The sequence below is a fragment of the Macrosteles quadrilineatus genome, unplaced genomic scaffold (assembly GCF_028750875.1).
Source record: "Macrosteles quadrilineatus isolate MER2022 unplaced genomic scaffold, UCM_ALF_1.0 Scaffold_1__1_contigs__length_201487025, whole genome shotgun sequence".
Lineage (NCBI taxonomy): Eukaryota > Metazoa > Arthropoda > Insecta > Hemiptera > Cicadellidae > Macrosteles > Macrosteles quadrilineatus.
Genome location: NW_026542594.1, coordinates 21,335,012 through 21,361,640, shown reverse-complemented (window position 1 = coordinate 21,361,640; position 26,629 = coordinate 21,335,012). Strand labels below are relative to the sequence as shown.

Here is a 26,629-nt window from a genome sequence, read left to right as displayed (position 1 = left end):
ACATACTTCTTATAGTTGTCTATTCTAAATTCCTCGAGTTCTGTTTTCACTCGTCTTCCCAGTTCGTTGAGTTGCCTTTTAAAGTGTGGTAGACGGTATCGCTGCCAAAGTCGTCTAACTTTATGTTTTTCTCTAATCAGACGCATTATTCTCATCGGAGGATGATAGTAGTCGTTATTTGGCGTGGATTGTGAGGGATTTAAGATAACTTTCCTGGCACAAGTTTTTAATGATTCGGTAAATATTATTACAGAGTTTTCTATTTCGATGCAAGACGATAATTTAGGCATACTTCCTAAACATTTATCCAATTCTGCACTGAAAATTTCCCAATTTATCTTTCCATTAATTAATCGTTGAGGTGGACAACTGAATTGAGGTTGCGTGAAGAATGTTACTATAATGGGAGAATGGTCAGAGTCCAGCTCGGGTAAAATATTTTGAATGATTGGAGCTGTAAAGTTTTTGTGCAAAACCAAATCAAGTATATCTGGTTGATAATTAGGTTGCCATGGAAAATGTGTTGGTTCTTGTGGCGCCATCAATCATTAAGTTTGAGTTATTTGTGAGTCGTAACAAACGGTTTCCATTTGGGTTTGTGGTTCTGCAACCCCATATCTGATGTTTATAATTTAGGTCCCCCATAGAAACAGTCGAACAATTTTCTGCAAACAGCACCTGCAAGTCATTATTGTGTAGCCGTTTGTTTGGGGGTTTGTAGACAGAAATTAAGCGAAAGTCTGCGCCATGACTTAAATTAATTTTTACACCAACAGCTTCTACCGAAGATAAACGAGGTAAAAATATATTATGATGGTCCAAAGTTCTTCGCACAAAAATTGCAACGCCACCTGAAGCTATTGGATTAGGCCTATTTTCCCTGTATATAGGATACCCATTTATTTTGAAATTTTCCACATTGGTCAGGTGTGTCTCAGTAATGTACGCAATATCGATGCTATGTCTAACCATAAACGCGATAAAAGTAGCACGTTTATCTCTAAGCCCATTGGCATTCCAGTTAAGGAGGGTTAAATTGTTAATTTGAAAATAATTGACCTGATCCATTTGAGAGAATAGAGCTTATCACATTACTTATTATCTTTTTGAGAGTAGGAATGAACGATTTCACCACATCTAGGATTATTCGTTCAAAGTTTTGAAACACAGACGTATCAGGAGCATCATCATGTTGTTCTTGTGAGAATGAATTATTAATGTTGCGGCGGCTCGTAGCAGCAACTTTAGCAAATGAAACTCTGGATGTAGAAGGTTCCTGAGGCGAAAAGTTTGTATGAATCTCAGGAAAATGAGTAGCAGAATTCAAATCAGGGGGAGAAGGAGTATTTTCTTTTTTCTCAGTAGCATTTTGAGGGCGATTGCGAGGACTACCCCGATTGTGATCTTTGTTGGTTATTTTCTGGTACCGTATACTTGGCAGCCTCTGTAGTTAGCTGTGTGGCTTTCGCCACAATTAACACATTGAGGAGCTGCAGTTTTTTGTTTAAGACATTCAGAGTAGTGATGTTGACCAGTGCACCGCACGCACCTTGGGTCCAGCTTACAAAAGTTCTTTGTGTGCCCATAGGGTTGACATCAAGTGCATTGGGGAATCTGCCTAGATTTTCTTTTCATTTCGACACTTACAACTGCAAAACAGATTGTGGTTAAATTAAAGATAGCTTTGCCGTCGTCGTTGTTTTCTAAGTCTACTGCACAAAGAGGGAGTGGAAGTTTGTTTTTGTTGAGTAACCTAGTGACGCTAATGACAGGATAGTTTTGATCTGTTAGCTCAGTTTTAATTTCATTCTCAGATAATGATGTAGGGACGTTCCTGACAATCACTTCTAGTTTTTTTTCATGTAGGGGTTGAAAAGTATGATATTTAATGTTAGAAGAATCATAAAAGGCTGTCAAATTTCTAAAGTCATCTATATTAGACAAGTTCACTTTAAGGGACTGCCCTCGAACTTGAGTTGAAAAAGTTGCCTTTACCATATTTCGGACGTCTTTTATTATTTCTTGGTGGTTGTTTACGTTGTGCAAAAATATAGGAGGGATTTTTAACTTTGGGTCATTTACTTGGTTTTCCAAAGTAGAATCATCCATCTCGTGTGATTGATCCACACCATTGCCCAGGGGTGCCCAGAGGGGGGGTACCGTGGCGCGTTTGCGCCACAGGAATTTTTGGGGGGGACTTTTTTGAAGGGATTTTGGGGGGGATATTTTTTTGCTAGCTGTCATAATGAATGTATAATTTTTTATAAGCAGCCAGAAAAAGTGGTTCTAAGTAGCTCACTATCAACACCAACAACATTTTGCCGTTCGTAATTAAGATTGCTTCTAAGAATGGTAAAAACGCACCTTGTCAGACAATGAGACAATCCTTAATATACCAGTGTCGAATTTTACTTGCTACATATGTTTTGGAGGTTCTTTAACTCCACCATCGTCAGGATTTTCAAGAGAACCACTTCTGGAGGTGTCGTCAGAATACGTTACAAACATTCAACACAAAACACGAAACGATTACAGATAGGCCTATCAATTCACGCGTGTACATTGCCGTCAGCAGGACTGGAAGTAAACTGAATCAGGTTCAGGTTATAATGGACCGACGTGACGTGGTCTCTGGATTGTTGTCTGCGTTTTCAACAGCTGATATTGGACTATTGTAGTGACTGAGAGTGTTTCCAAATTGTCTGGACATATTTTGTAGACTTGTTTCTTGGGTTAAGAAAAACATAAAATGCCATATAAGTATGGGTCTAAAATGCCTAGATTTCTGTTTGTCAGCCTGTTTGTGATTTTAAAGAATTATTTTATGTTTTAGGCATTTTTCAAGATACATATTCCAATATATCAAGCCTTTTCAATATGGCGGCCATTTAAAATCTTTAATGCCATATCTCATGAAAACCGTAAATATTAAGAAAATTGTTTTTCAAATCAAAAAGATAGAGAATTTAAATCCAATCAAATAAGACCTTGTTTGTTAAAATCTGATAACACACAACCGAATTATCAGTTTTCTTCTACATTCTGTTACACAATTTAATCGGACTCCATATTGTTTATTATTTTACAGAGCAGTATGGTAGACCTACTGAATTGCGTTACCGAATGTAGAAAACAACTGATAACTCGGTTGTTTGTCATCCGATTTTAACAAAAAAGGTCTCGTTTGATTTGGATTTAAATTCTCTATCTTTTTGATCTGAAAGTCTATTTTCTTAATGTTTACGGTTTTCATGAAATTTGGCATTAAAGATTTTAAATGGCCGCCATATTGGTTAGTCCATTATCAGCTTTTGATAACACAGACGACAATCCAGGGACCACGCCTTTCCGTCATAAGTTGATTCAGTTTACTTCAGTCCTGCCCGCGGCAATATACACGCGTGAATTGATAGGCTTATCTGTTAACGTTTCGTGTTTTGTGTACAAACGGATTGTCTGACAAGATGCGTTTCTACCATTATTAGTCATAAAAGGCAATCCTGATGCTATCAAAATGAATTATTAGATTAATTCGTCACAAAAACCTTTTGTACTCGTGGCAATTAAGGTATTGTGAGTATTTTGCCCGGTGATTTTTGTAAAAGGCTGCCTGGGAGTGGCGAGCAACAAGTCTGTCTTATCTGTGCTCTCTGGTCTTATTTCGTGACTCTGCCTATAATTTTGAAACAAGATACTTTTTGCCAAAGTATTATTAATGTACTTAAAGCTTTTTGAATTCTTAAGCCCTGTAAAAATTAACGCCACCTAATATATTGTACAGTTACAGTACTGTGTTGGAGTAGAGTAATTCACCGAGTATATTGTTGTACGTTTTGAAGACGTTGTCTATTGCAATACTGAGCACATGTTGGCTGACAATAGAGATTCTGAATTGTAAATTGAAAAACTTCTAATTCTTCCATTTAGTTAGATATAATGATGTATTGTTAAATGACGTTTCCTATTTGATTATCAGCAAGTTTGTTTTTCGTACCTCAAGTTTCCTAAATACTTGAAATGCTCGTTTTATGAGGTAAAGGGAAAATTTTCAGATAAATTGGTGGGGGGAGGGTAGGTTTAAATAGACGACAGCATAAATTGGGGGGGGGATTGCGCCTCTGGGCTTGGGGGGGATGGGCACCTCTGCCATTGCCATTACCATTAGAACAATAAGAATGTTCAGATAGAATTTGATATTTATTGCCTTTACATAGTTCACTTGAATCTAAAACATAGCGTTTCGGTTGAGATTCAGAGGAAGAAAAGGTAAGTTTACGTTTAGGAAAGACAAAATCATCATCAGGATCACTTACATTTTCATCAAAAGGCATAGCAAGGAACTTGTTTGTTTGTTGTACATTATACTTAGCTTTGTTTACATTAGACGTTGACATTCTTGTAACAGGAGGAGCTTGTAGGTTAGACCTATGTTTGAAGAAAGTTTTATTGTTTAATTTAACTATTTCCGTGATACTATGAAACAAGTACAAAGAAAAAACAAAGAATTAAACTTGTCACAACTTTATAAGAGAGTCCGAGCTCAAAAATACCTAAAAAAAGATAATTATTCACAGAGCAAAAATCAACACAGTCACTATAAATAAGAACCCAATGTTCGACCTTTGCACAAAACTATAAACATTACATACATAAACAAAACAGTCTTAAATAAAACAGCTGAAGAAATACTTGACAGTACAATAGAAATAATATTACATAACATTCACCCCATCTTTTTTAAATGTAATCCCTTAGATAGGTGGGAGGTCTTCGGACTATAGTGGAATGACGCAGGTTGGTTTCTTCATTATCCCTCACAGAAGTAGGGGTCACAATCTCATGCAGAGGGGATGCTTCGATTTCAGATTGAATAGAGTTCCCAATTTCAGGTTGAAACAGGTTAGATTCACGTCTCAGGTCTTTGAAGAACAGGATCTAGTTCTTGACTGGGATTTTCCAAAGTCACAAGCTCATCCTCTTATTGGATAGCTTCAGGGGGAACAGCGAGATGTCGCACCGATACCAGAGCCTCTCTACCATCTCTATACTTGATGCGAGCATAGTCTGGTTTAGCCTCTATCAGCCGAGCTTGTTCCACTAAAGGTTCATATTTGTTATTTCTTACATGCCTTCTCACTAATACTGGTCCTGGATTCATGAGCCATTGAGGTTGAGGGGTGCCATAAAGTGATCATCTCTGGTGTTTGAAAAGACGTTCATGTGGGGTCTCATTCGTAGCTGTACATAGTAACGAGCGTATTTGTTACACTCAATCTCCGAATTTGGACAATGTCCGAAATTTCTACCCACTCCGCGATGTGGATAATGTGAAATACCCACGTCGTGGAGTGAGCATTTTATTCGGATATTGGCCGAAGTGAAATGCCCAGACCGCATTGTGGGTAAATTGATTTACTCAAATGCCGAAGTCATAACGTTCTTCGGCGATTGAGCAAATCTAAAATACCCACAACGCGATGTGAGCAAGAGGGGTTGCCCACATCGGGTTGTGGGTATTACTAGTTTGCGCAAACGCCGAATTTAAGTTTAGACATGTTACCCCTACCATTTGCGCTATCTGCGATTAGGATGGACGGACCTGCACCTGCATTGTGTTTTCTTTAACTGTTGCTGTCCTGTAGGGATATGCACATGATGAAGTTAATATATGTTCAGTGATTACCTTTTGTGAGATATTGTTTTGGTCTGTCGAACGAGCAAATCAAGACGTCAGAGGCCAATGTGGACGGGCAAATCAGAGGTTAAAAGGGTCGCCAACCTCTTTAAAAAAAAAACAAGGTTTTATAAGATGTGGTTGCAAGAAGAACTGTTTGAGTAAATCATGTAAATGTGTCAAACGTAAAATGCAATTCTAAATGCCATGGCAGCACCTCTTGTGCCAATAGGTAAAAGAAAGATGTAACCAGAACTGTGTGATAATCGGCGTTTTTAAGGCTACTCCTATTTTTGTAAAGCGGAAAAACATAATTTCAATGTATTTGTAATACCCCTTTTTATATTTGTTCCAATTCGGTAATTTGCTGTTATTTGTATTTTCTTAAATGCTATTTATACATTAAATAATTAGAATCACAAACATAAATTTTATTTATTTTACCTAGTGATTGTGGATTTCATGTAGATTTATGGGTTTACGGTACCGGTAGTTTATAAACTACGTTTGCGCAAACTAGAAATACCCACTACCCGACGTGGGCAATCACTTTTGCTCACATCGCGTTGTGGGTATTTTGAACTTGCTCAATCGCCGAAGAAGGTTTCGACTTCGGTGTTTGAGTAAATCAGTTTACCCACATCGCGGTCTGGGCATTTCGTTTCGGCCAATGTCCGAAATTAAATGCTCACATCGCGACGTGGGTATTTTACACTATCCACATCGCGAAGTGGGTAGAAATTTCGGACATTGTCCGAATTCGGAGATTGAGTGTAACATATACAATGCAAAGCTTCTGGCAAAACATACTCCCACTGTTCTGTCTTCAGTCCCTTGTTTCTCAGAACAAGAGATACAGTCTTCCAAATCGTCCCATTATATTGCTCAGCTTGAGAATTACCTCGAGGGTTATAAGGTGAAGATCGGCTAGTGGCGATTCCTTTTGAGTGTAAAAAATCACTCAGTTCTTTTGACATGAAAGCAGAACCTTGGTCGGAGTGGACAAAAGCAGGCATACCAAAGATGGTGAAGATTGATGTAAGTGCTTTGATGACAGAAGATGCTGATGTGTCCGAGCAAGGAATAGCAAACGGATATCTTGAAAACTCATCAACAACCGTCAGTATATATATTTTATTCCTTGTCATAGATGGCATTGGCCCCTTAAAATCAATATTAAGTCTCTCGAAAGGAGCCATTGCATGGATGAGTGTTGATGGGTTTATTTTTGGTAGAACCGAGGTTTCACTTCCGCACAAACAGAGCATGAAGCGGTCATTCGCCTGACATCTTCGATTGAGTAAGGGAGGTTTTTACTTTTTAAGAAGTAAACCATCCGTACTATTCCAGGATTTCCAATGTCACAATGAATTCTACGGAGTTTTGTGAAATCTCTACAAGAGATGGAAGATGAAACTCATGAAAATGCATCTGCTGCTACGTTTTCCTTGCCAGAATGGTACACTATGTCGTAAGAGAAAGGTGCTAGTTCCAATCGCCATTTTAAAATCTTGTTGTTCTTAACCTTTCCCTCGTGTTTCTGATTGTACATATAGGACACAGATTTCTGGTCTGTAATTAATTTAAACCGTCTTCCAATGAGGAAATGCCTCCATTTCTGTATTGAATCGAATATTCTGAGGGGCTCTTTTTCCACAGTAGGTAGATGTTGTTCACTCTTATTTAGGGTTCTTGAAAAGAAACACATTGGCCTTCCAGCTTGTGAAAGGGTAGCCGCTATAGCTGATTCAGATGCATTTGTTTCTACAGTAAATGGAATATTCTCTTCAACTGCAGACATACTGGAGTTTGCTATATCGTCTTTTAATGTCTAAAAGCCAATATTTCTTTACTGCCTACTGGGAATGATTTGACTGTAGTAAGACAATGAACCTTCTCAGAGAATTTAGGAATCCACTTTGTGTAATAGGACAACATGCCAAGAGCTCTTTTAAGGCTTGCATTATCAGTTGGAACGGATAAATTCAAGAGTGATTGCAAGCGGTCAGGATTAGGACGCATGGACATTCTACAATATACCCCAGAACTGGAATGCTGGTCAACGAAAACTTAGATTTTTCTTTGTTCAGGGTAAGATCATACTTTTTAGTTGCTTCCATGAATGTCTGTAGGTTTTGATCGTGTTCTACTTGGCTACGACCACAAATAGTTGCATCGTCCAGATAAGCAAACGTGTCTAGTAGATTTTCAGTTTCTATAATCTGGTCAATAGTTCTTTGAAAACACGCCACACCAATAGTTACGCCAAAATGAATTCGAGTGTATTGGTAAAGTCTCCCATTAGCTTCAAATGCAGTGAATAATTTATCTTCATTCCAAATAGGTATTTGGTGATATGCCTCCTTTAGATAGATTGTACTGAACACTTTATATTGAGCAAGCTTAGAGACAAATGATTCAATGTGAGGTAGAGGGTAGGCATCAAGCTGTGTGAATTTGTTGATGGTTTGAGAGTAGTCAATACTCAGACGTCTCTTGTGCCCATTGTTGACCACAATCACTTGGGCTCTCCAAGGTGATTTACTCGGTTCAATTATGCCTTCTGATAAGCCTACTTACTTCACTTTTTATGAACTTACTATCATCTTCAGAGTGGCGGCGAGACTTGATGGCTACAGGCTTGACATAATTAGTTAAATTATCAAACAGTGGTGGTGGTGATACTTTAGCCCAAAGTAGATTGCAAACGTTGAAGGGTGGGCGTTTTCCACCGAAATTCAGCTCCACAGCAGAATGTTGCCGAAGATGCCATGACCAATTACAACATTGGCACATAAATCAGTTAAGACGAGCAGCTTTGTCTGTGGGTATTCATGGACATTGCACAAAATGTCAACAATACAGTGACCAAGAGTTGATTCATGCTTTGTTGGGTATATAGAAATATTGAATCTTTTCACAGTAGTTCGGATATAAAACTGTCGGAACTCCCAGTATCAATGAGTGCATCTACTGGTTTGCCATTTAACATCAGTGACACTGCAGCTTTTGAAAGACATTTTTGTGAGGCAGCAACAAGAGAGGAAGCCATTGAGCTAATTTCTGTATTTTCACTTTGAGTTGTTTTACCCTTAAATGTTCTACTTTGGTTGCGAGAATTGCAAACTGTTGCCCAATGGCCTTTCTTGTCACATATATTACAAACTGAGTCTTTGGCAGGACAGTTGGTTCGAGAGTGTCGTGACCGTCCACAAAAGAAACATTTTTCTCTTCTTAACGAGGATAATTGGTGTTAAGGCGAATCAGAAGCTGCCTTAGAAACATTTGTATCAGTAACATCAACATTTTTAGGAGTTGACTGAGATATAGAGTTACAAGGGCTTGAAATATATGAAACCGCCTGATTTTCAGCTGATTCCAAGGTAATGGCTTGATTATAAGCTTCTTCAAGAGTCAAAGTTAGATTTGCAAGAAGTCTTTGTCGAATGGACTGTGATATTAATCCTTGAATGAAAGCGTCTCTTATATACTCGTTACGATTTTCATTAGCAGTGACAAATTTTAAGTTGCATGCTTTACTAAATTCTTTGAGTTTTCGAAGATACTGATCAATATTTTCTCCAGATTCCTGTCTTCTAGTGGCCAGTTGATGACGAGAATATACCTCATTAGTAGGCTTTATAAAAAGTTTGTCAAGAATAGATATAGCTTCAGTATAAGAATCAGCCTCTGAGATTATTTCATATATGTTGTAGTCCACAAAATTAGTTAGAAGTTGTAGTTGATCATCTTCTGCAGCACATATTTCTTCCATGAAATTCTTGAAAGTGGTTTTCCAATGTTTCCACTGACGATCAGAATGGGGGTCATTAGGGTCCAAAGATAAGCGCTCCGGCTTGAAAAATTTATCCATTTAGATTTCTTGGAATAAACTTGAATAGAGAAGATAGAATAGAAATTGTATAGAAGAACTTGTAATAATATATAGTTAAAAGATTAAGTTGAATAAATTGTTATGAAAAGAAATGTTTGGAAACAAAATTTATATGGTTTTATTCAACTTAATATCAGCTACATTTTACATGAGAGAATTACGCAAAACTGTAAACATTACATAGATAAACAAAACAGTCTTAAATAAAACAGCTGAAGAAATATTTGACAGTACAATAGAAATAATATTACATAACAATAATCGCATGACAAACGTACGATGCTCAAGGTTCCACATCTGGGCAAAAATTGAAACTGCAAACTTCCCCCTACACAGCACAACAACTTCCGGCCTGGCCGTCGCCGAACGATATTCCTTGTGTACTACGAAAGTCAAAAACATACGTTTACCAGTGATCACCCTGTATATCCAATATCCATAAATGTTGTCTTTATTCAGGCAACTGGAAATTCGCTTAGTCGGCAGGTTTGCTGTGGCGGGGGTATGACTTATGTAAATTTTAAATTATTATGGGGAGTAATTTAATTTTTGTAGTTTGCTTATTTATGGATATACTAGCAGTTACCCGGTGCGAGTTGCTGCGCTTAACAACTATTATTTTAAATAGTAATTTGTTCTTTACGATGAATAATAAAAGGGTATACCAAAAATAAAAATAGAATATTTTACTTAATTGCTAGTGGATAAACAATGTTTTTTGTTTTTACATTAGGTATATAAATATACAAGTTTTCAGGCGTACCTACCACTACGTGAGCACACAAATACAGCTGTCCGTGTGAAAAGCATGCATTTTCTAAATTTAAACCGATGATAGTCAGGGATTGCCCTAATGCAATGATGATGGATGAAGGTGATTGTGAAAGCAAGACACAAAGGAAATTGTAGTTGCTTAAATTCAGAGGGTAATTTGGATAAAATCATCAGTATTCTTGGGATTAAGACTATTTCTCCTTTAAACTTGCCACTGATAATGTTTGCTTCAATCAAGGCCACACTAAAAAAACAGGCCGTAATGCTCGTCAAGCATGACGTCACAATAGAAGACGGCAATGACGTATTTCAGGTTATATTTTTGTTTTCCATGAAAAGATTAAAACAAGCAGCTGATCACAAACGGCAAACATTACGTCATTGCCGTCTTCTATCGTGACGTCATGCTATACGAGCATTATGGCCTGTTTTTTTTAGTGTGGCCTTGCTTCAATCAATTGTGGTGTCATTTTTTAACGCGTCAGTCTGGTAATGTTGCACAGCTTCGGTGGATTTAAGTTTCGCATTAGTATTATTGGAGTTCCTTCTTTTAATGGCAGTAATGTGGTGTGGGTTAGTGACCAATTGAGAGGCTTTGAATTGCCAAGATAGCACACACGATTATTATTCGCTTAATAATTTATGTTAGATTGTGTGGGTATATCTATCCACACAAAAGATAAAAATATTAAGGCATTGCCATGATGGTTTTTATGTTTACATATTTAACATTAGAGAATTTAAATGTTAATGAGTGCACAGGTGTGCTGTGATTGGGGTTTAATATATTTGGACTTACTCAAAAGTAAAATAGTTTTCTGTGCTGCACTCTGTAGAAACATTGTGGCGAGATCATGACTATTACAGAATGTTGTCATTATTCAAACCTACAAAACAGTTGGTTAAAGCATAGAAAACAGAGTAAATATAGACTGTCAAAGAAAGGTTTTGCGATCTGCCGCTAGAGCGTTATCGCCGTTCGATATTGGTTATCGGTATTCGATTTGCTGCAGTCGTCGACTACTCGCCAGCTGTTACCAGCACTACCACTCTTGCAAACGAAATGCTTACTTTATAGCTTCCGCTTAGCCGCTCGACCGTTTACGGATTGCTGTGGCTTTCCATGCGTTTGTCCCCAAAAAAATGTCAATATTCTTATTTATATATAATAATAATAATAATAAAATACCTTTATTTAAAGCGGTCTTCAGATACACTGGTTTTCAAGACAACTCAAAGTCACAAAAAGTTTACAAGTACACAATAATTACAAACAGTGGAACTAAACTAACTTTAGATTGGCCTTAAATGAATTACATGACGTGATTTTCATGTTTCTTGGGAGGGTGTTGTATGCCTGGGGTTCAAAGTATGAGAACCCCTTTTTACCTATCTCACGCCGCACTCTCGGCATTTCAAGCAAGCCGTCCTGCCTAGTACAGCGTTCCCTAACTGATGTTCGAGGCATAAGTTTCCTTTTCAAATAGGGAGGCAAATTAGAAGACAGTGTCTTGTGAACAATTAAAACAGTTTGTAGAAAACATTGTTTTTCCAAAGAGAGTACCTTAGCCTGTTTGCGATAGGCAGATATATGATCAAACTTCCTCAGATTGAAGACAAACCTCAGGGCTCGGTTTTGCAACCTCGTAAGAAGAACTCTACAGTCAAGAGTAAGACATTCACCAAACGATGGAAGTGCATAGTGAATAATAGGGAAGACTGTTGATTTGACCAATTCTAGCTTAGCATTTTCAGATAGTATCCCTCTCAAACGGTGTAAAATTCTCAACCTATTTGAGACTCTCTGACAAATGTAACTAACATGTGAGCGAAAATTGAGTTGAGAATCAATTCTGATACCTAACACCTTAACAGAATCAGACACCACAAGAATTTGACCGTCCAGCTCTACCTTTCCAATAAGACTATTTTTAGGCTGCAAACCAGGCTGCATATCTATCTATATCTATATAATTAATACGCCAACACAAAATTTTTCCTTTAAACTCCTTTGCCATTTCTTAACCAATTTTGACCATTGACGTCTCATTGAAAGAGCGTGTCGCTTAGATTTGCAAACTGACCTTAAATTTAATTTTAAATCCCTTGGGCTCTGTCCCAGTAGCTTTTAAAGTTACCTTGTTATCCTAATGAAGAGCATATTTGTTTACATTATGATCAGCTGGATAATTAATTGCTGTTAATATTTAAGTTGAAATTCAAAGAAATGTATCCTAAAAAATTAAATCCTCCTGACCTGTTTGAAATTTTACTCTTAGAATTTGGGTTTGCATACATATTACAATGGAAAAAGTGAGAAAGCCTGGACAATTTGATATATTATCCAAATAAGAACATTGAATTGACACAGTACTGTATTTCTTGAAAATTATTGAAAGAACCGATTTGCAAACTGTGAAAACATAAAAAGTCGTAGAACGCCACCGAGTAAATGAAATAGAGATAATGTTTTTTGAGAATTTATTTTCGTTATTAGCCTATATTGTAGAACACATAAAAGATGAAGATTCCTACAAACAATGAACGAGGATGTTAGCCGAAGTGCTACAATTTGTATTAGGAAACATTGACTAATTGTGATCATTGCCTAAGGCTAAATCGATCTGGTACGTTGAGGACATTTAATCTATGTTTCCATAAAAGTCTAGAAGAGTAGCCTATTACTATGTCCAAGAAACCCTTATTAACATTTTCATTGAAGGATTTAATTATTATTATTCAAGTTAAGGGAAACAAAAAACAAAGTGAACATCAGGCCTTTTACTCTGCATTTACTCAGGTTTTTAATTAAGGTTATTACTAGCCAAAAGAACGCCGATTAAAATTGTGACAGACAGGTTATGTTAATGCAGTTAATCAGGGTGTCTAGTTTGTTTCCATTTTAAAATTCAAGACTAAATACAGACTAAATTCCAGAATTTTCAAGACTAGTTTTTTTTTTATACCAAATTTTATAGTTAAACCAAATTTTAAAAATAACTTTGTTATACTACACCAACTCCAGTATTAATGACATAAAGTAGGGTATATTATTAAGATAATACCCCCTCGGGTATTTTTCAAGTATAGAAAAAAGTGCAGCAATGAAAAATTCTAAATAGCCAATTTAGTTTTTTTAATCATGAAAATCTCCTGCGACCGTGTAGACATCATCATTGACTGCCACGGCCACAGATACGTCATTGTCGTCTTCTGCAATCGCGGCAAAATCATGAACATCTTCCGCAGCTGTGAAGACATCATCATTTAATGCCGCCCCCGCGGTCACGAAACGTCATAGTTGTCCACGATTGCGGAAAAATCGTGAACATTTTCAGCGGCCATGTAGACATTATCAATCATTATATCAAGTAGACGAAAAAGAGAATTATGTGTAATTTCTAAGACTAATAAGGATGTGAATTTTCAAAACTATTACAGAAATTACAGAAAAATATTTAAAGCTGTTTGTGATAGAGCCCGTAAAATTTTAAACTGTAAGAGCTGTAAGGTAATAACCACAGCTGAAAACAGGAGCCAAGCAGTGTGGACTGTTGTCAAGTCTGAACTTGGTGTCTTGAGATCTAAATATATGGACTTCCCTGATTTGTGTGTCAGAGATAAGCTGATAACTCATGGTCAGGCTATTTCCAACTTTCTCATTGTAAAGTTTGCAAACATCTCTAAGGACATTAATTGCATACCTTGTTTAGATACTGCATCCAATTTAGTGAATAGTTTAATGATTAATCAAAGAATTAATTTCAAATTCAGACATGTATCTGTATCAGAAATTAAAACTACGATAAAAAGATTAAAAAATAAAAAATCAGTAGAATGGGATGGGATTTCAGTTGAAATATTAAAAAATATTATGAATTTTATAGCGGAGCCACTTTGTCTGATTTTAAATCAATGTTTTGATGAATGAATTTTTCCATATCAATTAAAAAATGCTGAAGTGAAACATCTTTTAAAAAAAGGCTCAGTAGAAAACTCAGACAACCATCGTCCGGTGTCAATTTTACCATCTCTATCAAAATTTTTTGAAAAAATAGCATATTTCCCTGCTGAGCAAATAACTGAGTTATTTCCTTAATGAGCTCCTTGAGAGTGAGCTGGTATAGTGGAAGAGCACGGGGCTTTGGAGCCCAAGGTCCCTGGTTCAAATCCCGCCAATCACCAATGGATTTTATCCATGTGGTAATGCCGTGACCCAATATATTGCCATTAGCTGTATGGGCTATTAATTAACAGCTGTGTCTAAGGAATGTTGGCCTTAGTCACTAACAAGACTACAAGATCGCTCCACTCATCCTCCATTCATATTTGGCTTAAAATACCTACTTTGTATGGTCATGGTCGCCATTTCATAGAACAGTATTAACAGTATAGGACTAGTCTGAAGTAATGTGTAAAACATTTCCGTGCTAAAACCTAGCGCCATAGGATGAGAAGGTAAGACATAAAAAATTAAATAAACTAGCATATCTCTTCTATATATAATTCAGTTTAAAAAATCTTTGTACAACTAAATATAGAGTTCTACTGGACCGATTTTATTAATTAATGGGTCATTGGAAAGCTTAATTCGTGTAGATTTGCAAACAATAATGAAAGTTAGTTTTGCTAAGATTTATGGTGAAAAATATAAAAAAACATGTTTTCCTTAAAAAAAAATACATTGAAAACGGTGTTTTTCAAACTTTTTATTTGGGTGCGACTTTTGGCTGCTTATTTTGAGTATTTCCAAGCAGTACATGGTATCAATTTGTAGGAAATTTTATTCTCTTTCAGAATATCACCATCCACTTTGGTAGATTTCCTCACCATTTAAAAGTTATTTGCAAAAAAGCTAAGTAACCTCTGAATTTATAGTAATGAGAAAATGCTGAGTTTGGGATATTTTTGTTAAACTTTGTACAACTAAATCTAGACTTCTACTGGACCGATTTCCGATTTTGTTAATTAATGGGTCATTGGAAAGCCTAATTCATGTAGATTTGCAAATAATTATGAAAGTGTGATTTTATTAAGCATTTGTGGCGAAAAAGTAAAAATAACAAAAATAAATTAAAAACTGCTTTTTCAAGTTTCTGTTTTCAAGTTTCTTCAAGTTATTTGTAGCCAGCTTTTGGCTGCCTTTATTAAGTATTTTCAATAAATGCATAGTAGTTATTTGTAGTAAATTTCATTTTCTTTCAGAATATCACTTCCACTTTGGTCGATGTTCCCTCCATTTAAAAGTTATTGGCAATAATCTAAGTTATCTCCAAATTTGTTGTGGTAAGACTATACTAAATTAGTTATATTTTTGTTAAACTTTGTACAACTAAATCTAGACTTCTACCGGACCGATTTTGTTACTTAATGGGTCATTGGAAAGCCTAATTTGTGTATATTTGCAAATAATTATGAAAGTTTGATTTTATTACATATTTGAGGTGAAAAATTAAAAATAAACAATAATATATTAAAAATGCCTTTTTCCATGTTAATATTTCCAATTTTATATTTGTAGCCAAGCTTTAGACTGATTTTATTGAGTATTTTCAAAAAATACATAATACTAATTTGTAGGAAATTTTATTCTCTATCAGAATATCATCTTCCACTTGGGTCGATTTCCTCGCCATTTCAAAGTTATTTGCAAAAATGTTAAGCAACCTCCCAATTTATAGTGGTGAGAAAATACTGAATTAAAGATGTTGTTGTCAAACTTTGTAAATTAAATCTACAGTTCTACTGAACCAATTTTATTAATTAGTAGGTCGTTGGAAAGCCTAATTCGTGTATATTTGCAAATAATTATGAAAGTTTGATTTTTTTTAAAGATTTACTATAGGTTAAGCCCATCAACGTCGACAGTTACTGTTAAGGTTGCAAGCAAGATCGTTTGACTATAAATTGATGATAAATAACTCCATTTTTTTACAATTTGGGTTGTTCAACTTTGAAGTATTTTAAGACCAAGACGTATAAAATAACTTAAATAAAAATAGAGTTACGTATCATTGATTGCAGATAAGTACCAAAACGATTATAATTATTGTTGATTCGTGATTTAGCAGTGTGCTTAAGGTCCGTCTGATCTTAATAATCAATGATTCAAATGGATTCTGGTATTTCACTGAAGGTTCTTAGGTCAAAACAAATAGAATAACGTAATTAGAATTATTGAGTAAATATGTCTAAAACTAAATTCCATATCCAAGATATAATCAAATTTATGTTTTATGATTGAGCGATAGAGTATCTTTAACTTAACTGCTTAAAACTATCAATATCTCAAGTGAAAGCCTTTGAAGTATTTTAAGACCAAGACGTATAAAATAACTTAAATAAAAATAGAGTTATGTATCATTGGTTGCAGATATGTACCAAAACGATTATAATTATTGTTGATTCGTGATTCAGCAGTGTGCTTTAGGTAGGATTATTAAGATCGGAATCTTAATAATCAATAGCTAAAATGAAAGCTGGTATTTCACTAAAGGATTTTAGACCAAAACATATAGGGTAATGTAATTAGAACTGCTGGAATACATCTTGAAGTAAAAGATAAAAAAATAAAATTTATGTTTTTTTTTTTGAGATAACATTAGATGGATTAATGATGATGCTTGATGACAAATATTTGCTTGCAAAGCTTTATTTTAAGGCCAATATTATGAAAACTAAGCGGGTAGAAGAGCCAAACGAACTCGAAAAAAAAACCAAATTTAACTCTTATAAGAAATGTACAGGGACGCATTTTGTGCAAAACTCGAAATACATGTCAAAATGATGCCGATGCTTGATGGCAAATCTGTGGTGCGTCCATACCTTTAGTTTAAGGCCAAAATTATGAAAATCGGTCGTGTAGAAGAGCTAACCCTACTCGGAAAAGAAAAACCAGTATTTTTTATAGATGGCAATAATTGGTTTACCAGTATGCATAATCTAATCATACGAAACATGTGTTAATGATTTAACAGCTTATTGTTATATTGTTTTTTAATTGATTTTTCTTTGATTAAATGTTATTGTTAACATTTTACATTTGTGTTTAAAGAGTGTTCCTTATGTTAAGTGTGTGATTCTAATGTTATGTGCTTAATCTGTACCATTAATATTAGTGAGTAAAGTGGTGTATGGTTTCATAACCATTATTTTACTAGAGACCGTTGTATTTAACCACAACGGGTTCTGTTGCTAGTAAAAATATAATTTCAATTATCAATTATAATTTCAAGAAACTGAACTGTTTAAATGCAACAGCAAAAATATAGTAACCACTAATTACAGAACCAAAAAGGAATTAATGATCCACATTTATCACAAAATTAAATATAAAACATACCTCGCCTTAAGGAAACCCATGCTGCTAGGGCAGCAGAGAATGGAGTTGTATTTTATAACATCTTTATCAGTACCGCCATGTGTGTATCAAATCTATAGATATCTTTCCTCTGTTTTGCAATTGTATTGAAAAGTATACAAATCAATTTTACCCTTATTAGTTTATGCTCTTTAAGTCAAATACACTTTTCAGCTTTGGTAAATTGAAATAAGTACTAACATTTATCTTGAACTGTCACTTTTTCATTGCATATGGTACTTATAAGCTATTTCCATAAATTTTTCTGTATATTTTGACACCATGTCTATTTTGATAAGATAAACCTTAAAATATCTAAAAATTTAAATGTTTCACTCACTACAAAATTTAAGGGCTAATAAAACCATTTACCATTTACCCTATAACATACAAAATAATTATGGACTTTCAACAAGTTGTTATTATTTACATTTTATTTTATAAAATTTCCCATATAGGGAATAAGCTATTACTGTAGGTCTCATGGTAAGACCTGGGCCTGTGATCAGTTTACTTAGTCGTTTGGATGTCCCCAGAGGCCAAAAACACTATGTATGTCATAATTTTATTAAATAAAAAGGTAAAAAAGGGTACTTTTGTAACTTAATATACTAGTAGTACGCTTATTCTGCGCGTAACGGGATGAGTGAACGTGAGCGCAATAATGGAAGAGTGCACCCGCACCTAGCCTACTTATCGGTGTCACTGGTGAACACAATGTTATTTGTATGGGCAAATCAACCAAATAGCAGTCAACAACAATCCTAACTTCTCGTCCATTAATTAACCAAAGTCCCCAAGTAGCACAAATATGTATTTTATAAATATTTTATATGTTCAAAGTCAGGGCCGTCCGAAGGTGGGGGGGGCAACCGGGGCACGCTGTCCCTAGACTGAGGGGGCGCCGCGCAGCGGCTATTTGTATTAACATAGTATTAAAATATGCGAATGCGACTGACTATTACTGGGTGGGAGGGGGCGCCACAACCAAGTTTGCTTCGGGCGCCGCCAACCCTAGGGACGGCCCTGTTCAAAGTTGTATTTGATAGAACCTCTAATAAAATATATAAATAATATATCTTTAATAACAGTTTGATAATTTTAAATTGAGTTAAAGTTAGTTTGATATATTAAGTTTTGAATATGTATAATAGATTCATAATATATATATTGATAAAATAAGTATTGAATCTATAATATACATATTTTATATGTATATTTTTCCTATAAAATATTTAAAAATTGTATATGTTGAGAATATTTTAAATATATATATATATATATAATGTTTTTGAAACTATATTATATATTTCAAGTTTTCATCAATATATTTGAGAAATATATATATTTTGAAACATGTCGGATATTTTTACTAATAAAATACAGTAATAATAGAATATATATAATCTATTATAATTGGCAAATAAATTAATAGCATTTTTTTGTTTTTTTTATAATGTCTATCAATTTATACATGCATTTTTTGCATGAATATTGTGATTGTGAAAGCGTTAAAATTAAGTAAATAACAATACATACTCTGTATGGTGTCATTCTATCATGCATGTAAAGAAAAAATATGCATAAAGTTAAGTTATGCACTATACATGTTCAACAGCTACATGTGGGTCAAACGAAAAAGGTGTTGATGGGCTTTTTTTATTGCGATATGTGACAAGGAATGTGATCATGGAAATCTTGAATGATTGGCTACAAAGAAAAGGGTGCTAGTGATTGGTGACATTTTAAGAAACTAATTACGGTTGTATATGACGTTCTAAAAATAATTATTTGATTTACTTATGTCATAAATTATATAATATTTGTTATAGTATTTAAATTAATTTTTGTAGTTTACTGTATTTGTATTCGTGGGCACTACTCACTACTCACTACAGCACTATTCAACTCAACTACTTCATGCCTAAACAGATTAACAAAATCATATTAAACTATAGTATCAAAAATATTTTTAAGTATTGCAACGATTGCAACTGTCGGCTACTCTTTCGCCGTTTGAAAACTATATGACTATGAACAATCACAGTTAGCTCAGAGGTAAGGACCTAAGTCGAAGGACCCAGGTACAAGACCCATATGGGCCCAAAAATTGTTGTCTAGTTTTTCTTTCAAAATTTGTTTTTATAAACTATTTAATCAATTTACTTAACTGATAATTGTGCTTTTCATACTAAATCTTTATTATTTTGTGTTTTTATGTTTAGGCCCCATGGGATGTTTGGAAGTGTTATCATATACATTTTTTATTTAAATAAGTTAATATTCACTAAAATATATTATTAGAACATATTTTTAAAAATTAAATAAATTCAAAAACATATTTTTATATATTTAATATATTTTAAATATTATATCAAATGGTCATTAATACACACTTTCGATATATAAAATATATTTGTAATATACAAATTCATATGTATTTAATATATATTTTTGCTACTAGGGATCATTGGTAATATACGTAATGGATTTCCAACAGTTATCAATAGGAGGTAAATCCATCGTTCCTGTACAAAACGTCTTTTGATTAATTGAAGCCTCTTTCCTTATTTGTTATGAGGCCTATCATAAACAAAACTAAGCCAAACTGAGCTAATCTAACCTAACCTTATTGCTACAGCACAGTGTAAAGGAGTCTTCTTAAAAATATCGTATGGCTTATAATGATGATATAAAACACATACTAACAATAGCACTACATCACCTAAAAATTTAAAAAAAATCCAATAAATGGTTATCTAACTAATGAATCTAAATACCATAAACGTTTCCCACACTCAGAACTTCTCGCCTCTACCACTTCCTTCCTGTTTTCCTCCCATCCCCATAGCCTTTTAGTATTGCAGATGCATGAATCTAACTGCCACCAACGGTTCCCACACTCCGCACTGCTCGCCTTGACTACTTCCTTCACAACTTCCTACGTCATGGACCTGTTTCCCACCCTTCCCAAAGCATTTTTAGAATTGCAGATACATTATTCAGTCACAAAGGATTCCCATAATCTGGACCCTTCACCTTGACTACTTCCTTTATCACTGCCTTCGTCATGGACCCGTTTCCCTCCCTTCCCATAGCATTATATTATTGCAGGTACATTAATCTATCTGTCACCAAGGGTTCCCACACTCCGGACTGCTTACCTTGACTATTTCCTTCACCACCTACGTCGTGGACCTGTTTCCCTTCCTTCCCATAGCATTTTTAGAATTGCAGATAAATTAATCTAACTGTCACAAATTGTCCCACATTCCAGAACACTATCCTTGACTACTTCCTTCACTACTTCCTACATCGTAGACCTGTTTTCCTCTCTTCCCATAGCATTTTATTATTGCAGGTACAATAATCTTACTGTCACAAAGGGTTTCCACACTCTGCACTGCTCACCTTTCCACTTTCTCTTGCAGTTATACTCTAGCTTTGCATTTGCAATAGGGAGGATAAGGCTTGAGAAAATTTGGTACCTTAATTTTACGGTATGCTGTAGTATTACAGACATAGTATATAGTATAGTACATACAATATAGTGTTACACATCTACCATAGCCATTCAGTTCTACCACTGCAACACCTCGTTTTGTATTAAATAAAAACATAAAAATTATTTAAACAATCCTACTTTGACAGTTCTCATTGTGTATAACAGCTTTTTGGTGCTGCTTACTTCAAATTGGCTGTTATCATACAGTAATTGCAAAAAATATAAATGTGAATTTTAATACTGAACATAAACAGTATAACTCCCGACTAATATTTTAAAGTTCAATTTATTATTCTGAAAGTTGTGAAATTATAATGATATTAATAGACGCCAAACTGTTTACTCCATGAATGAAAGAGCTTAGAGTAAAAGTTGTTCTCTCTGTCTTAATGTAGACAACAATAAAATTGTTGGTCGCAAAACGTAAACAAATAAAAAGAAGAAGAAGGTACTGTAGCTTCTAAAGTTATTCTTATGTGACAAATTTAAAAATGTATTTTTAGGGTTTTATAATTACTACTGAGCGGAATTGTCTGGAATGTTAATGGTGTCTTCCCACTGGTGTCATAGTTATTTGTGCAAAGTTTGAACGCTATAAGTGCAACGGTTCTTGAGTTTTTGATGCGAATGCACTGCTCACGGACTCACAGAAAAGCGGACAACTTTTCTCCGACTCCGCTATTATACATGATACATTGATTCGTTCACTCATCTATTAAATACTTATATATACTAGAGGTCATCCAGTGGTTGAAAACTCGACAAATATATGTAATATATTGTAATTTTAAATTACTGGTGCTAAGTTATTTTTATGGAGGATTCATGAACTGTAGTAGTTTGCTTGCTTAGGCATATATTTTTATCACATTTATTTCATACTAATTACTACCGGTAAGCTATTAACATTTCAATTAAAACACTTTTTTTACCTTTGCCGTAGCAGCAAACTTTAGCACACATTAAATTTAATGTTAATTGCATAGAAAATAAATCTGACATTTTTAAGGGATTTTTTTTAGAAAATCCAACAAGGTAAGTGGACATTTGCTAAGGCCTTTTTACCAGATACGGCTGGTGCGTCTATCACTTAGTGACGATCGCTCTGCGTCTATCGCTAGGGGCTATTTTGTCAGAAGTGTCTGTTCCTTGCGATCATTTGATAAATGAGTGGTTTTATTTGGTGGCGAAAGGAGAGCTGTTTTTGAAATGGAGATCTAAAAAGCAAATAGTGAGGTATTTGTTAGCTGAGGAATTGGACGATGAAGAGATTTTAGAAATGTTTTGCGAACCCTGGGGAGGAGTGCGTTCTATGTTTTAAAGAGACCTGAAGAGGCATTTTGTAAATCATTAATAGAAAATCACCAATGTTCTAAAAAAGTGGGGTGAGCTGAAATAGCATCAATCAATTTATCATCTTTTTCACTATTAAATCCCCACTTTGATTGTGACATGTCACTATACTTACAAACTGGGTTAAAAACACAACTTAAAAAGAATAACAGTCAACAACAAAACACATGTTTATTATTCTAATAGATGCTAGCGATTATGTCTCCGTCTGCTCCAAGAGCAGTGGTCCGGAATGGACGCTAGCAGCTCAGTTACAGACGCTGGCGGCAAAATAAACTAACCTGAAACAATGCAAAGCACTGGGTAGCGATTGACGCAGAGTGATCATCGCTGAGCGTTAGATGCACCAGCCGCTTCTGGCAAAACACGCCTTTAGTCTGCAGGAGTATTTTGCCTCATGAGGTTAACTTATTTAGTTAGAAAAAAGTAACTTAACCTCTTGTAGGTGATTGTTTATAAAAAAATAACTTCTGATGCACTAGACGAAGTTTAAAAATATAAACATAATTTGATCCGGGGGTTTGTCATTGAGTCAAAAGCAAAATCGAGTAGTAAGTTAGTAAAATTGTACAAAATCTTCAAGTTATTCACCAAGCAGCTATTTTGTTTTCTTGACAACATACTTTATCTCCTGTCCTGTACCTATCTAAAGTTTGATCTTTATCAAACCAAGAATGCATCTTTGCCAAACAAAATATACCCTCTTATAAATTCGAGGATATTTACTGCAAAATCCAAAATTGAAACCATAAGAAACAAATTAGATACAAAAGATTTTGTGAATAAACATAATTGCAGTTGAATAAGTTAAGGATCAATTTTTAAAAATAGCTTTTACTACTATAAACGTCTTTATAATTACCAACACTACATATGCTTGCAAATGCACAAGCTTGAATCTACATAACAACCATGTGGCAACAATTTCAGCTGCATCCAGTCAACAACAGTCTCTAGCAGTCATCCATCCTCATGCTTGTTTCAATAAACAAATAATTTTTGTTCATATGCTTTTAGGTAACAATTTTGCGCACAAACACGGTCAAAATATCAGTAGCTGTTCTTTGACTTTAAAAGGAGGTTTGCAGTCAGGAATAATTTCTACAGGTTCTTCAAGAAAGTCTGAACATTTTGGAAATCCCTTCGGTGGAGGAGGAATGTCATCATATTCTCCTTGCCAAAGTACCACAGCCATGCCTGTCTCCTGGTGGTATGCAAAGTGGCAGTGAATAAACCACATTCCTGCAATCATATTCATAATTTAATACAGTGTAAATCTTTTGGATCATAATGAATCAAAACTAAAACCTACTAGAACTTTGATCTTTCTCTTCTTCCTCTCTTTTTTGTGGCCCTAACTTTGCCTGTGTAAATAAATGATTTTTTCCTACAGTCACCCGACAAAGTTGGCTTCATTATATTATTTATAGTACAGAAAGCTGCTAATTGCTGCATATATGCAATTATTATATTAATATATTACTTTGTCGTACTGTTTATACTTTGTCGTACGGTTTATACTCTGGCGCACATCAGGATTCCAATGAAAAAACACAAATCAGAGTGGTTCTATTATGCACATAATCCGTGTACACTTGGAAATAGGTTGGCAACACTTAAAGATAATAATACTATGAACAGCTGATTGACTATTATAACTACGATTTAACCTGTCATTTCGTGTTTATAGTTTCGGTATTTCTAAACTTTCTGGACTGTTCTTTTAAACGTTTTTAAAACATTCCTTAACGATCTTAATAAACAAGAAAATACCTTTAAAGCATTTTTTTAGGCGCGGAAACCACTTCAAATTACAAAAACATACGGAACTATTTTCTCAAGTCGCGGAGCACATTGCTTGCCGAGGAAAAAATAGCGGAGTGATTACTTTCTCTAGGGCACCTATTTGTGTTGCCAGCTGAACTTAAAAACGTGTTGTATAGTGTTTGAAAGAGTAATAATTATTTATATGCTTTATAGTGACTGTAGGAAAAATATAATGTGAAACACGAGTGCAAAAGGCCTTTGCTGCACTCAAGATCATTCCGCACTTGCCTGCGGCTTGTGCGTAAACATTGCTCTTGTGTGCACTTTGCTCACTAGTTACACAAATAACTATTACCACAACCTTTTAAGTAAAAAAACATTATCAATATGTGTTTATACCACTATGTCTTAAGTTTAATAAAGAGATGCAAATAAGATTAATATTTATGTTTTATCTACTGGCTTTCCAATTTGCTGTAGTTTGCTGCAACGTGTTTCCCCAACACAGTGACATCAGCATCAGGCATCTGCTTAAGCTTGGTCATAAATAATAAAATGAAGCAATCACTAAACACAATAATTTACAGGAAAAACATTTGACATACGACCGGTAGTGTCGTAGCGGCGGCCACATAGCACGTACGCATAGGATTGATTCGTCCCCCAGTTGTTTTTTGCTAAAATTAATTTGTATAGTGACTGTTTCATTTTATTATTCATAACGAAGCCTTAGCGGATGCCTGATGATATCACTGTGTTGATAAGACGTGTTGCAGCAAACTGCAGCAAATTGGAACACCATCGATAAAACATAAATATTTTATTAATATTGGCATTCCAGTGGTAGGAAATTAATTCTATATAGAGGTGTAAATAAAGAAATAATTGACAACATGACCTTTTCAATGTAACTTAACACACCTGGGTTGTCTGCCAATATCCTCATGATACTGTATCCCTGGTATTGGACTGACACAGTGTCCTTCATGGGAAGGTTAGGCTTCAGATTGTACCTATTTTCACTCATTTTCCTCCGAACAAATGCCTGTGATTCAGGTGTGTAGTAAGTGTCGGGTAACTTTCCTTCTTCTATGACATAGTAGTCGGTGCCATGAATGTGAAAAGGGTGAAACAACATGGCAGCATCTGGAGGCTCTAAAATACATAAAAGAACTGAACTAAAATATTGTTTTCAGTATTAAAACAGTTTTGTTTTTTGTAAGGAGAAAGACATTCAATGTATTTAGAATGGCAACTTTGAAAAAATATTAACTTCGTCATAAGCGATTTTTTGCTTTAACTATAGTTTAATATTTAGTTACTATTTCAGTTATAATCTCATCCTTTGATCCCAGAGAGCTATTAACGGATTTTGTTATTCCTATGTTTTCATTACCTTATGAACAAAATACAATTACTTTTTAGGCATACTATTTTAAAGCGCACACGCACACACAGAGGAAGGATGAATAAAACATAGCAAAATGCCTGATCAGAGATGCAACTCAGTTAGGGATCAAAATCAAGAATGGGTTGACAACATCCACCTGAGCCTCCACTGTTTGTTTTAGATGGCTCTACTTCCAGGAGGTGAATTCCTAAAGCGTTTCACACCGGACCAGATCGAGACAGAACCTAACCCTCCCTATATTTATTGCTCTGTATCCTGTAAGCACCAACGCCCAAGTGAACGTGCCATGTACAGTTTTCAGCCATTAATGTTGAGTTGTGCTCACATATATAGTTGTAAACGAAAGTTATAAGTTATTCTTCATAATTAATTGATCAGCCTTTTTATAGCTCAAAGGTTTATTAACTAACTGAATTGCAACTTATGTAATAGAGCGTAATAGATGAGAGTAGATTCAGAAAGTCAATTTATATAGGATTTGTGTTCAAGTAAAATAAATACAAAAATAGTACAGCAAGTAAGTTATTTTGTTGTTTTACTCATGATGGTTGATTATCTTTTGCTCCAGGAGGTTTCACTTAGAGACTCATTAATTTGATGACTATCGCCACTTTAAATAATTTTAATGATTGATATTGTTAATTTCCCCCTTTTAACTTACCTGAGTGAACAAACATAAACTCCACCACAGAGTTGAGAGGCACATGTACAATCTGTGTGCAAGCACAGTTCTCACTTCCATCCTTGACACACTCAGCGTTTTGACAGAAATGTTCAGGTGGAATGTCGTACAGCTGGGTGAGCAGAGGGGAGGGAGGACTGGAGTACGATATGTTGTTCATCCTTCCAGCAAGATGTTTTGTGTCGGGGGCAACTGAAAATTTATCGTT

The 26,629-nt window shown here is 34.9% G+C and overlaps 2 protein-coding genes across 8 annotated transcripts in view; both read right to left on the bottom strand.

Moving 5' to 3' along the window:
- Positions 1 to 17,771, bottom strand: part of LOC129004939 (uncharacterized) — a 76,868-nt gene extending 59,097 nt beyond the window's left edge. Inside the window, exon 1 of the mRNA XM_054433661.1 lies at positions 17,686 to 17,771. Within this exon, the coding sequence (XP_054289636.1) occupies positions 17,686 to 17,705 (20 nt within the window). The 5' untranslated portion in view covers positions 17,706 to 17,771. The remainder of the gene's footprint in view (positions 1 to 17,685) is intronic.
- Positions 17,772 to 23,404: 5,633 nt separating this feature from the next.
- The window catches only part of LOC129004903 (uncharacterized), a 187,405-nt gene continuing 184,180 nt past the window's right edge, over positions 23,405 to 26,629 (bottom strand). For all 7 annotated transcript variants that reach the window (XM_054433602.1, XM_054433612.1, XM_054433619.1 and 4 more), the window contains 3 exons: positions 26,401 to 26,613; positions 25,250 to 25,483; positions 23,405 to 23,803 (listed from right to left, as the gene is read on the bottom strand). In XM_054433602.1, coding sequence (XP_054289577.1) covers positions 23,604 to 23,803; positions 25,250 to 25,483; positions 26,401 to 26,613 — 647 coding nt within the window. In that variant the 3' untranslated portion in view covers positions 23,405 to 23,603. The remainder of the gene's footprint in view (positions 23,804 to 25,249; positions 25,484 to 26,400; positions 26,614 to 26,629) is intronic.